Genomic DNA, 12,968 nt, shown 5'->3' on the forward strand with positions numbered 1-12,968 from the left:
ACACTGTCATTAAATGGGCAAATTAAAGATGTGAATAATTCACAGACCGGGCGTATTGGCAGTACTGCATTGTGAAATTAGAATTTCTAATAAGCGCTGCAATTTTTAACCTAATTAACACAAGAAACAGCAAAAATCATATGGTTGCATGTTTCAGCAATTAACGTGTTTATTTCACTGTCAAATATCAATTTTTATATGTATACAAATACAAAATCACTTCTTTTACTCACATACTGTACTTCCAGTTGTGAATTTCAGAACCACAATACGATCTATAAAAATCTAAAAATACATTTTCTTCGACCAGTTCTCATCTTCTACATCATATCGTGTGACACATTTCACTCCCACACAGTATCATTTCACGTGTGACCGCTTCGGCATCTTTACAGAAGGAGAAAGGCAAGCGGCTAACGATTACATCTTTCAAGTAATATTAACTACTGTAAAGAGATTTTTGCTTATTATTATAATTTTATGCAAAGCAAAGCTATTACGCTACAGAATAGTACATGTGCCGTGTTATTCTATTCTGTAAAAACAAAGGCTTCTATATTATGAACGTCGTTGCTGCATTTAAATATCTTACCTTATTCCATTTTAATATCTTGTCCTTCTTCTCGGTTGATCATATATCAAGGCACGCCAAAGCCTGTAAAGCGCCTTATACAATGCCATATTTCTGCACGTTTCGTTGACTTCTTGCGTTGTTCTACTTAAGCATCCGAACGGGAAAAAAGAAGCCTTAGTGCACATGGCTAATAATTACACCCTTATTCGCGGTATGAAATGCACATAACAGGCATCAATGCAGACAAACAGACGAGTCCATACGACAAAGGAGTCCGATCGTTTTCTCTTTTCAGTATCTGTTCAGATTTTAAGTGAAAATCACCAAGGTAGTACTGAATGCAGACACAATGCAACGGAGAGAGGAGCTGTCAGTGCAGATAAATCTGCATATGGAAATCAGGGTTATCCTGGGTCCAATTTTATTTAACTGTGATGTACTGTTTTTTAATTAGACAGGAACTCGGAGACCGACTCCACTGAAGAGCGCAGAGGGCGACGTCATTTTTACATATTGTACGCTAGAAACGACACTTGGGGAAATGTTTCTGCAGACCCACGTCTATTATTTAGTTATGTTTATAATTAAAATATGAAACGCAGCAAACGCTCCCAATTTATCACTACACTATACAAGGAGAAAGGGAAACCCGGTGCGTAAATAATAAGACAGAGAAGCAACGCTTACGCAAAATATACATTTTAATGTTTATTTTGTCATAACTTGTCAAGCAAGATAACGAAAAGTTTACTCTCGGTCTTTATTGGTGTGACACTAATTTACTGACAGCTACAAAAACAAAACCAATGCATTTTTCACTGACATCCAGCCACCGATCCTCTTCTCCACTTTCACCCACGGAGCACGTGCACGCACACGAAAACGAGAATGCGTGAATCCTGTCCCAGAAGCTCGACAGTTCCTGTGACCGCCAGTAATACCCGCCTCTCGGTAGAAACTTCGGGCCAATAGAAAGAGCGCGGGCAACCGGCCTGTGACACAGCGCATGCGCCGCTGTTCTCCGTTCTGGCGCGGGAGAGACCAAAACAACAAGGCTGGCAGCCGTGTAGAGGTAAGATTATGAATAAAATGTTGGAATATTATTGCAGATTGACGTAAAACGAGTATCGTAAATTTAAGTCGTATCGTTTGTGTTCTCGATGAGACAGTTTTTATGTGTAGAGCGGATTTTTGTTTAGAATAAGGGAATGTGTATTTCTGAAGAAAAATGGATAGGATGAGAGACATTTAATATTGCAAGTTTGTTAGTCGCGCTAAGGCAACACTTTTGTGTTTTTGACTAATTATGTGATTCATTTAGTTTTTCGTCTCTAAGAGTGTTTACAGGTGTGACATTTGTGCTGTAGATCTCTTGTAACCACGTTGAACAATGGCGATTTGTTCTGAACTGCAGATAACATATGTCTTTGTAAATACTGTTGTGATCAGAATTTTGTCCTGGTAAATATGTCGGATCGGAAACCACAGTGCAACATATGATAAATATTCTAAATAGTAAACCTATGTAGTTGAAACCGATTTTTCTAGAGTTTGCCATTTAGGTCTCCTTAAGCTAGCAAACTTTACTAGTCTGGTCCGTAGGTGGTCTGAACCTATATTGCAAGTTACTGCAAGGCAGTTATCAGCACCGGATCTGGGTTCCTGTTCATTAGACTCGTACATACAGTGCATTCACAGTTACTTACAAAGGTCAAATTAGGGGCCGTCAGTTAACTTTTTTATGTCATTTTTGTTTTAGTAAAAGGGAAACTAAAATCCCCAAAAACTGGTTAAATCTGGGATTATACGGTTTAAACATCCCTTCTGGAATTGGTGAAAGGCAGGAAAGTTACGTGACTGGAACTACTGACGTTAACAAGACATTTTGTCGTATTTTTTAAAGTCGGATACTCTTTTGAATACCTCATATGAAGAGTTGCCTAGAATGGTCTTATTTTTATTATGTGTAGAATTTTTATTGAGACTGCCAGTTCACAGAAATGTTTACTCAATGTACTGTACATCACGTGTTTCTCTTTTGTGATTAGATTTTTATTGGAGTTCAAAATGGAAGAAACAGCTGCCATGAGGGAGGAATTTAAATAGATACCAACATTAAAAGAACACTTATTTCTTACCTAGATGCATGGTAATATAATACTCCTGAAGTTGTTCATGAAATATATGAGGCTAGAGTTTTACTAAGGAAGGTTGAAAGCTAGTTACTTTTTTTATAAACTGAAGGTCAAGATAGATACACACACCCAGGGAAAATTTAAAGTATTATGTATGTGTGTGTGTGTGTGCATGCATGCCCTGCGGTGGGCTGGCGCCCTGCGCGGGGTTTGTTTTCTGCCTTGTGCCCTGTGTTGGCTGGGATTGACTCCAGCAGACCCCTGTGACCCTGTAGTTAGGATATAGCTGGTTGGATAATGGATGGATGGATGGATGTATTTATGCAAACTGAATTTGTTGCTGTTTGTTTAATCAAGTATTTAGTTTTCTTCCAGGTCCCTTAAACTTTGGTCAGGAGAAAATATGTTAAAAAGATAGATTTATAAATATGTTTAACTTACACTGATATTTTTATTCTTTTATTCCAACAGGTTAGTTAACATGGAAGATGACTTTGATCTGTCTGTTTCTCCCCCTGCTTCTCCCTGTAACTTGGAATGTGAAGGGGAAGTGAACATCTCAAAGCCACCTTGCTTTTCATGTTTGCCTGAGTCTGGCACAGAGGGCAAATATTTCATTTCTTCAGATGGCTACATCAAAAGGGGGTATCTTAAGCGGTATGTAGTTATTACTATTACGTTTAAGTAGTAACCTTTTAAAAGTATCTAATGGTTTTCTTTTTCTAGTTTCTATGAGTTCACATATACTGCTTTAAAAAATAGTAATGCATAATACATCTTAGTTTGATGTAATAGGCTATCCAAAGTATTTTGTTTAGAGTATGAATTCCAACATTATCATAACATTTTGAGATAGAAATTATTTGAGACTGAAAAATGACAATGATACATTGTAGGAAATTGTAAAGCCTCATACATCAACTGAAACTGAAATGCATGTCTTATAATGCATAAGGTGTCATATTTGGTGATGGCAGCAATGCCCGATGGGTAAGATATTGGACTATAAACCCCAAAGTTGTCACCAACTTAGACTCAGTGATGCAGAGCCAAACAAAATTAATTCAAGCTGCATTTGCCAGTACATAAAGTTCTGTAGGCAACAGTTGGAATTTCCCTAAACCTATGTTTAAACTTACCATTAACAAAACCAACAATCTATTACTGAAATAATAGTTTCATATCTTGTCAATCATGAAAGCTAATTGTAGGTATATTTGGCAATTTAAGACAAATTGAGTCTCATTACATTCATGGCTGAATATTTATGAAAAAAGTCAAAAGTTGGATTCAACTCTGGAGAGCTGTTTTTATTGATGGCCACTGTTTTTCTGAGGTTGATAAAGGTATTTTTATTTTGAGTTTTTCCTTTTATTGATGTACTGATTCATGAGTTTAGTAGGTAGACATTTTAGTGATGTTCTTACTGTTTTCTTTCCATACTTAAAATAACTTGTATCATTTAAAAGTGAATGGTTATGGTGGCTTCAGACAAGTGTTCCTTTTAGTGATGTGAGGAATACACTGATTTTCTGGTGGTGCTGGTAATGCAGGAAGACAATGTTGTGTACAAGTATTGTGTACAGAGCTTTTAGGGTTTTATTTAGAAAACTAGCATAATCTGTCAGGAAAGTATTTAAGGAATAATAGTTCCAAGGTTTGTAATGAAAAGTATTGAATTATATTGACTTTAGTTACTGAGCCTGATTAGATTATATAAGGAATTGTACATTTGTAAGTACTTTTGAATGCAAATACTTTTAAAAAGTATATTTATTTAGTAACAATTCTACTTTGTTACATTTGATTGCTTATGTTCATAATACAGAGTTTACAATAAACCTCTCATGTTCAGTGACTTTGTGTTCTGCATGTGGCGATCATCTGTGCTATGGACAATGTGGTGGAAAGCACTCCATATAGCGGCAGTGCTCACTAAAAATTAAAGAATCTAAATTCCTGGTCAAACTTAGTTGAGCAATTTAGTCTCAAGGACATAAAAAAACAGCCTTATTATGTGTTGTAAACTCTGCTTCCCAAGCTCTGTAGATTTATATTTATACATGAACTCTTTCTCAAATTTACAAAAACACATGGAAATAAGTTGATTATTTTTAAACTAATAGGGTTTTTTAAATAATACTACAGTGCATCTGGGAAGTATTCACAGCGCATCACTTTTTCCACATTTTGTTATGTTCCAGCCTTATTCCAAAATGGATTAAATTAATTTTTTTTCCTCAGAATTCTACACACAACACCCCATAATGACAACGTGAAAAAGTTTACTTGAGGTTTTTGCAAATTTACTAAAAATAAAAAAAACTGAGAAATCCCATGTACATAAGTATTCACAGCCTTTGCTCAATACTTTGTCGATGCACCTTTGGCAGCAATTCCAGCCTCAAGTCTTTTTGAATATGATGCCACAAGCTTGGCACACCTATCTTTGGCCAGTTTCGCCCATTTTTCTTTGAACCCCCATCTCAAGCTCCATCAGGTTGGATGGGAGCCGTCGGTGCACAGCCATTTTAAGATCTGTCCAGAGATGTTCAATCGGATTCAAGTCTGGTCTCTGGCTGGGCCACTTAAGGACTGTGGTCCCCGGCCGGGACGCCCAGGAGGACCGGAGGAGGGCTTTATGCCTGGTTATGTTGAGGGCCTTGGGTAAAGGGCTTGGAAGCCCAGCCCTGTAGGGACCCGTGGCCACCGCCAGGCGGCGCCCCGGTGGGTGGACCGGAGGAGGGCTTGTGCCTCCTCCAGACTGCGAGGGGGCGTCCACCCTAGTTATGTTGGGGGCCTCGGGTAAAGGGCTTGGAAGCCCAGCCTTGTAGGGACCCGTGGCCACCGCCAGTGCGGCGCCCCAGTGCCTGAATATCCCGGGAGCCCAGCACTTCCGCCACACCAGGAAGTGCTGGGGGGAAGACGACAGGGGAAACCTGGACGACTTCCGGGTGCACAGCCAGCACTTCCGCCACACTATTTAAAGGGCCGCCTCCCTCCAGTCATCGGCGAGAGTCGGGTGGAAGAGGATGGAGCTATAGGGAGGACTGGAGATGGCCAGGAGAAAGGCTTAAAGTACTGTGAGGCCTGGACTTTGGGGGAACGGTGCAAGAGGCACTGGGACGTGCACTGAACTGCAATTTGTAAATATTGTAAATAAATGGGTGTGTTGGGTGAGAAACCGTTGTCCGTCTGTCTGTGTCCGGGCCAGCGTCCACAGGACATTCACAGAGTTGTCCTGAAGCCACTCCTTTGATATCTTGGCTGTGTGCTTAGGGTCATTGTCTTGCTGAAAGATGAACCGTCGCCCCAATCTGAGGTCAAGAGCGCTCTGGAGCAGGTTTTCATCCAGGATGTCTCTGTACATTGCTGCAGTCATCTTTCCCTTTATCCTGACTAGTCTCCCAGTTCCTGCCGCTGAAAAAATCCCCACAGCATGATGCTGCCACCACCAGGCTTCACTGTAGGGATGGTATTGGCCTGGTGATGAGCGGTGCCTGGCATTCACACCAAAGAGTTCAATCTTTGTCTCATCAGTCCAAGACAATTTTGTTTCTCATGGTCTGAGAGTCCTTCAGGTGCCTTTTGGCAAACTCCAGGCGGGCTGCCATGTGCCTTTTACTAAGGAGTGGCTTCCGTCTGGCCACTCTACCATACAGGCCTGATTGGTGGATTGCTGCAGAGATGGTTATCTTTCTGGAAGGTTCTCCTCTCTCCACAGATCTCCACCTCTGGAGCTCTGACAGAGTGACCATCAGGTTCTTGGTCACCTCCCTGACTAAGGCCCTTCTCCCCCGATCACTCAGTTTAGATGGCCGGCCAGCTTTAGGAAGAGTCCTGGTAGTTTCGAACTTGTTCCACCAATTCCTTTGACTTCATGCTTGGTTTGTGCTCTGACGTGAACTGTCAACTGTGGGACCTTCTATAGACAGGTGTGTGCCTTTCCAAATCATGTCCAATCAACTGAATTTACCACAGGTGGACTCCAATTAAGCTGCAGAAACATCTCAAGGATGATAAGGGGAAACAGGATGCACCTGAGCTAAATTTGGAGCTTCATGGAAAAGGCTGTGAATACTTAATGTACATGTGCTTTCTCAATTTTTTTATTTTTAATAAATTTGCAAAAATCTCAAGTAAACTTTTTTTCACATTGTCATTATGGGGTGTTGTGTGTAGAATTCTGAGGAAAAAAATGAATATAATCCATTTTGGAATAAGGCTATAACTTAACAAAATGTGGAAAAAGTGATGTGCTTTGAATACTTTCCGGATGCACTGTATATACATGATAAAAATCATATTTGTTTGTATCTGAAAGGTACTGCAGTAAAATTCTGATGTCGAAACAGATGTGTATTTATAGGTACAGATACAAAAGGTGCATCTTTTAGTTGTGGGAGTGACGGAGAAAAAAAGAGGCAGCCCATTACAGTTACTAAAGATAAGGTGATTCAAAGCACTTAACAGTAATGAAGTTGAAAACTACTTACATTCCTCTGTAATTCGCCAGTGCTTATCAAGTTCATTCTAGCTATTTGGTGTTCTACACTGCAAAAATAATTTTTGACAAAGTAGTTGACAGTTTAAATACAAATACATAGTTTTGTACTGTTGTGTGTTATTGAGTTTAGGATAGGTAAGATATAATCACTACATACTGATAATTGTAATTCATTTTTATAATTACACCTCGGGTATTGGAAGTGACTAGTTAGTACACTGTAAAAACTCCCATAAAATTATAAAAAATAATTGCATATTTTAACACTAAAAAATTTTGTACAGTGAATGATACAAATGTTTTAAAACGGATAAATATGTATGTATTCAATGTTTAAGCAGTATTTTAGGTGATGGTATCAATTAATAATTTCAAAGTGCAAAAATATTTTATTGGTAAATTTTTGTATTGCCATTGACTCACAATGCAATGTACAAAGGTCATAGTGCTCATTTTTTGTAAAAATTCTGATCTGTCTTATTTATTTTTCCTCATGTATTTAAAAATTAACTACTAAATATTTTTCTATATTTTAATTAAAGGGTCTATAAATAAATTTTACAAAATATTTATTGGTGTTTTATATTTAGTTAAATGAAATAGCTGTTTAGCCAATATATTGATCTCTAATGGAAATAGTTTAATTTATTTATAGTGATGGTAGAATTTTGTTTGCTGCATTTATACATTAACACTTATAGGCGTCACTGCTTCTGACAGTTTTTTGAAAGTTTAATGACTGACAAAATCTAACTGTTAAATTATGGTCTTTTTTTATTTAAACTATATTAACGTGAATTGTACATTTTATTTGAAACAGACTGTAACATATTAGTTTAGGGTACTTAATTGAGTCTGGTAAAATAAATAAAAAAAAAAATGATTTTGGTAAACGAAAAGGGCTCCAACAAGGTCCGAGCTTTGGCCACCATGACCATATTTCTGTCATTGTATCCAAGTATTGCTGCAATCGAATTAGCGCCTAGTTGTCTTGAAGAATAGGCTACAATTAATGGAAGCACCATATAATAATGTATAAGTGAGATGCACTTGGTACATACAACAGTTAATTGGGTTAAAAATATAAGTGCATATTAGAAATTCTGCAGTTGTGTTTTCTTACAGACAATTTTATTTTGATGCTGATGCCCAGTGTTGTATTTCTCTAAGCACATGTTTCATACTGTACTTCAGATCAGCAATAATTAACATCCCATCTGTTTAAGAATCTTTCTCCTAAATATGGCCCCATATCTTATTCATTGCTTTCATGTATTTGAGGGTGTGCAGCACAACCACATGAATTTGAGTTTTTAAAATTTACCTCCATATGCTAAGTTCTATTGTATTGCTATGTATATCTTGCTAATACTTTCCAAAGCACTCTGTGTATTGCATATTTGAGGATATTTATTTAGCATGTCAGTTACTTTAAATTTTACGTCAGTAAATTTTTTCTAAGTAACAATTTTTTTACTTGAGTTGATTTTTAGTACTCTTTTTTTTACCTCTGTGCTGCTCTTGGTGCATCTTATTATTTTAAAGCATGTGCATTTATTTACTTTAAAGAATTTTTGCTTTGTATTGAAACAACATATTAATAAATATCTAAGTTGAATTGGTTTATTGTTTAGGATCACATAATGAGTCTATTGTGAATGAAGTGACATCTGCCCAAAGCCTGAGGTGCTAGTCTATAGTGCCATTTAATGAATTTTTAACAAATATTTATCTTGGGGAGAAAACAGTAGAAGCATTGAAAACAATGAAAGAATTATTTCTATAAAAAGGTGTCAGACTATGTATAATTCCGTGATTACTTGTTCAAAGGAATGCTGCTTTTTTTTTGGGCAACTGGAAGAGATTTGTAACAATAAAATAAATTGCTTTTGAGTGTTTTGCTTGCAACACATTGAAGTAAATTGGATTTAATATAAAATGCATTGAAGGAGTCCTGCACAGATAAAATGTATTTATCTAAGAGTTTGTCTTTTAGGCCGCCACTGCTTTGGGCAGTGAGACACATGTTAGTACTAATTAACTGATTTATTTATTTTTTGTAATCATTATTATGTTACTGTGGTAAATTTTTATGCCAAATTAAATATGTCAAAATTAAAATAATTTTTCAGTAGGGAATAATTTTAATACTAATAGATTGTATGTAATCCTCATTATTTTTGCTTTATGCTATTATTTCTGGATTTAGTTAATGCCACCAACCAAAATCCCTTAGTACTGTGCAAGCAATTGCACTCATCTTAAAATACATGTACCAAATAGTCTGCCTCTCAGTTTGTGTTCTTAAAATAGTATGTATACATAATTTCTAATATGAATATTAAATATTTTAGTCTCCTTTTGAGATTAGATCCTTCCCCAACTGATTTTGAGACTGATTTAGTTGAGCTGTTTGGTTTTTCCTGGGTGACTGAAATGGCACTTGTTGAATCAACAAAAGTCCTGTTTGGCTTCTTCAGGTAAGGAATTACTATTATTATAATTATCAAAATGATTTTATAGTTACCGGTGCCCACATTCTACTCTTCATTAAGTGTTATTTCATAACTAGGAATGTATGTTTCTGTATTTTTTAATATTGTTATATACACACGTGGACAAAATTGTTGGTACCCTTCAGTCAATGAAAGAAAAACTCACAAGGTCACAGAAATAACTTTAATCTGACAAAAGTAATAATAAATAAAAATTCTATGAAATTTAACTAATAAAAGTCAGACATTGATTTTCAACCATGCTTCAACAGAATTATTTAAAAAAATAAACTCATGAAACAGGCCTGGACAAAAATGATGGTACCCCTAACTTAATATTTTGTTGCACAACCTTTTGAGGCAATCACTGCAATCAAACAATTCCTGTAACTGTCAATGAGACTTCTGCACTTCTCAGCAGGTATTTTGGCCCACTCCTCATGAGCAAACTGCTCCAGTTGTCTCAGGTTTGAAGGGTGCCTTTTCCAGATGGCATGTTTCAGCTCTTTCCAAAGATGCTCAATAGGATTGAGGTCAGGGCTCATAGAAGGCCACTTTAGAATAGTCCAATGTTTTCCTCTTAGCCATTCTTGGGTGTTTTTAGCTGTGTATTTTGGGTCATTGCCCTGTTGCAAGACCCATGACCTGCGACTGAGACCGAGCTTTCTGACACTGGCCAGCACATTTCTCTCTAGAATCCCTTGATAGTCTTGAGATTTCATTGTACCCTGCACAGATTCAAGCCACCCTGTGCCAGATGCAGCAAAGCAGCCCCAGAACATAACAGAGCCTCCTCCATGTTTCACAGAAGGGACAGTGTTCTTTTCTTGATATGCATCATTTTTCTGTCTGTAAACATAGAGCTGATGTGCCTTGGCAAAAAGTTCAATTTTTGTCTCATCTGTCCATAGGACATTCTCCCAGAATCTTTGTGGCTTGTCCACATGTAGTTTGGCAAATTCCAGTCTGGCTTTTTTATGATTTGTTTTCAACAATGGTGTCCTCCTTGGTCGTCTCTCATGAAGTCCACTTTGGCTCAAACAACGACGGATGGTGCGATCTGACACTGATGTTCCTTGAGCTTGAAGTTCACCTTGGATCTCTTTAGAAGTTTTTCTGGGCTCTTTTGTTACCATTCGTATTATCCGTCTCTTTGATTTGTCATCAATTTTCCTCCTGCGCCACGTCCAGGGAGGTTGGCTACAGTCCCATGGATCTTAAATTTCTGAATAATATGTGCAACTGTAGTCACAGGAACATCAAGCTGCTTCGAGACGGTCTTATAGCCTTTACCTTTGACATGCTTGTCTATAATTTTCTTTCTAATCTCCTGAGACAACTCTTTCCTTCGCTTCCTCTGGTCCATGTTGAGTGTGGTACACACCATGTCACCAAACAACACAGTGACTACCTGGAGCCCTATATATAGGTCCACTGACTGATTACAAGATTGGAGAAACCTGTGATGCTAATTAGTGGACACACCTTGGATTAACATGTCCCTTTGGTCACATTATTTTCAGTCTTTTCTAGGGTACCATCATTTTTGTCCAGGCCTGTTTCATGAGTTTATTTTTTAAATAATTCTGTTGAAGCATGGTTGAAAATCAATGTCTGACTTTTATTAGTTAAATTTCATAGAATTTTTATTTATTATTACTTTTGTCAGATTAAAGTTATTTCTGTGACCATTGTGAGTTTTTCTTTCATTGACTGAAGGGTACCAACAATTTTGTCCACGTGTGTAGGTGTGAAGTCTATGCATTGTTCGATTTTCTCTTTCTATTTCCTCTGTCTCTCTGTCTCAGCCTCTCTCTCTCTCTCACTACCAGTTGAATGTCTATATTTTGAGTGCCCACAGGTTAGAAAGTTGTCAGATTAGCCAAAAATTCAGAATTGAATATTCACAATAACAATAGGTATACTGTACATGTAAATGTAGCTGCTTAAACATGTGAATGCTACATGTGCAATTTTTATTTGCTTATGCCTCATGCACTTTTGCTTAGACAGTACAGTGTATGTGAAAACTGCAATGTTCAAAGGAATGATACATTTGAAAACACACTCCTTCACGAAATAATTTTTCTTTTTTTATCAGCTATGCTTTTTTTCCTAGAAGTCAGAAGACATACTGTCTCTACCTGTCTTCTTTTAAGTTAACATTTATTATTATATATTTGTTGCCCTTTAAAGTAAAAAATGTAATAATGTAACAATGTATTTTTATTATTCCTCATTGTTTTACAATGTGCATGACAAGTCAGTCAATTAAGACTGAAACTGTGTGTGAAATTGGCAGTTTCCCAAAGTGCTTTGTGAAATGGGATGTTTCAGGGGCACACAATTGTCTGTTTTATAAATGAAGATACAATACAAGGTAATCATTCGAAAACACAAAAAAGTTAATCCTGGAAATAATGAGTAAAACAGATCTGTAGAATACCCCAGTATTATATGGCCTATTAAGATTAACACAAAGCTAAAACTAGTATATGGTAAAACAAGCAACTATTCTTTTAAATTTGACTGTCAGCTTCTTTTTTCTTTTCAAGTAACATTGTTATAAAACAAATTTGAATTACTGTATAATCAAGTAATACATTAAAACTGACATCCATATCACAGGATATACAGTGCATCCGGAAAGTATACACAGTGTATCACTTTTTCCACATTTTGTTATGTTAGAGCCTTATTCCAAAATGGATTAAATTAATTTTTTCCTCAGAATTCTACACACAACACCCCATAATGACAATGTGAAAAAAGTTTGAGATTTTTGCAAATTTATTAAAAATAAAAAAATTGAGAAAGCACATGTATGAAAGTATTCTCAGCCTTTGCCATGAAGCTCCAAATTGAGCTCAGGTGCATCCTGTTTCCCCTGATCATCCTTGAGATGTTTCTGCAGCTTAATTGGAGTCCACCTGTGGTAAATTCAGTTGATTGGACATGATTTGGAAAGGCACACACCTGTCTATATAAGGTCCCACAGTTGACAGTTCATGTCAGAGCACAAACCAAGCATGAAGTCAAAGGAATTGTCTGTAGACCTCCGAGACAAGATTGCCTCAAGGCACAAATCTGGGGAAGGTTACAGAAAAATTTCTGCTGCTTTGAAGGTCCCAATGAGCACAGTGGACTCCATCATCCTTTAGTGGAAGAAGTTCGAAACCACCAGGACTCCTCCTAGAGCTGGCTGGCCATCTAAACTGAGCGATCAGGGTAGAAGGGCCTTAGTCAGGGAGGTGACC

The 12,968-nt window shown here is 37.1% G+C and overlaps 1 protein-coding gene across 1 annotated transcript in view; it reads left to right on the forward strand.

Annotated features, from left to right (window-relative positions):
- Nucleotides 1-1,586: 1,586 nt before the first annotated feature.
- The window catches only part of mms22l (MMS22-like, DNA repair protein), a 148,406-nt gene continuing 137,024 nt past the window's right edge, over nt 1,587-12,968 (forward strand). The window contains exons 1-3 of the mRNA XM_039747602.1: nt 1,587-1,646; nt 3,181-3,366; nt 9,571-9,696. Of these exons, the coding sequence (XP_039603536.1) occupies nt 3,191-3,366; nt 9,571-9,696 (302 nt within the window). The 5' untranslated portion in view covers nt 1,587-1,646; nt 3,181-3,190. The remainder of the gene's footprint in view (nt 1,647-3,180; nt 3,367-9,570; nt 9,697-12,968) is intronic.

Source organism: Polypterus senegalus, chromosome 3, assembly GCF_016835505.1.
Source record: "Polypterus senegalus isolate Bchr_013 chromosome 3, ASM1683550v1, whole genome shotgun sequence".
Lineage (NCBI taxonomy): Eukaryota > Metazoa > Chordata > Cladistia > Polypteriformes > Polypteridae > Polypterus > Polypterus senegalus.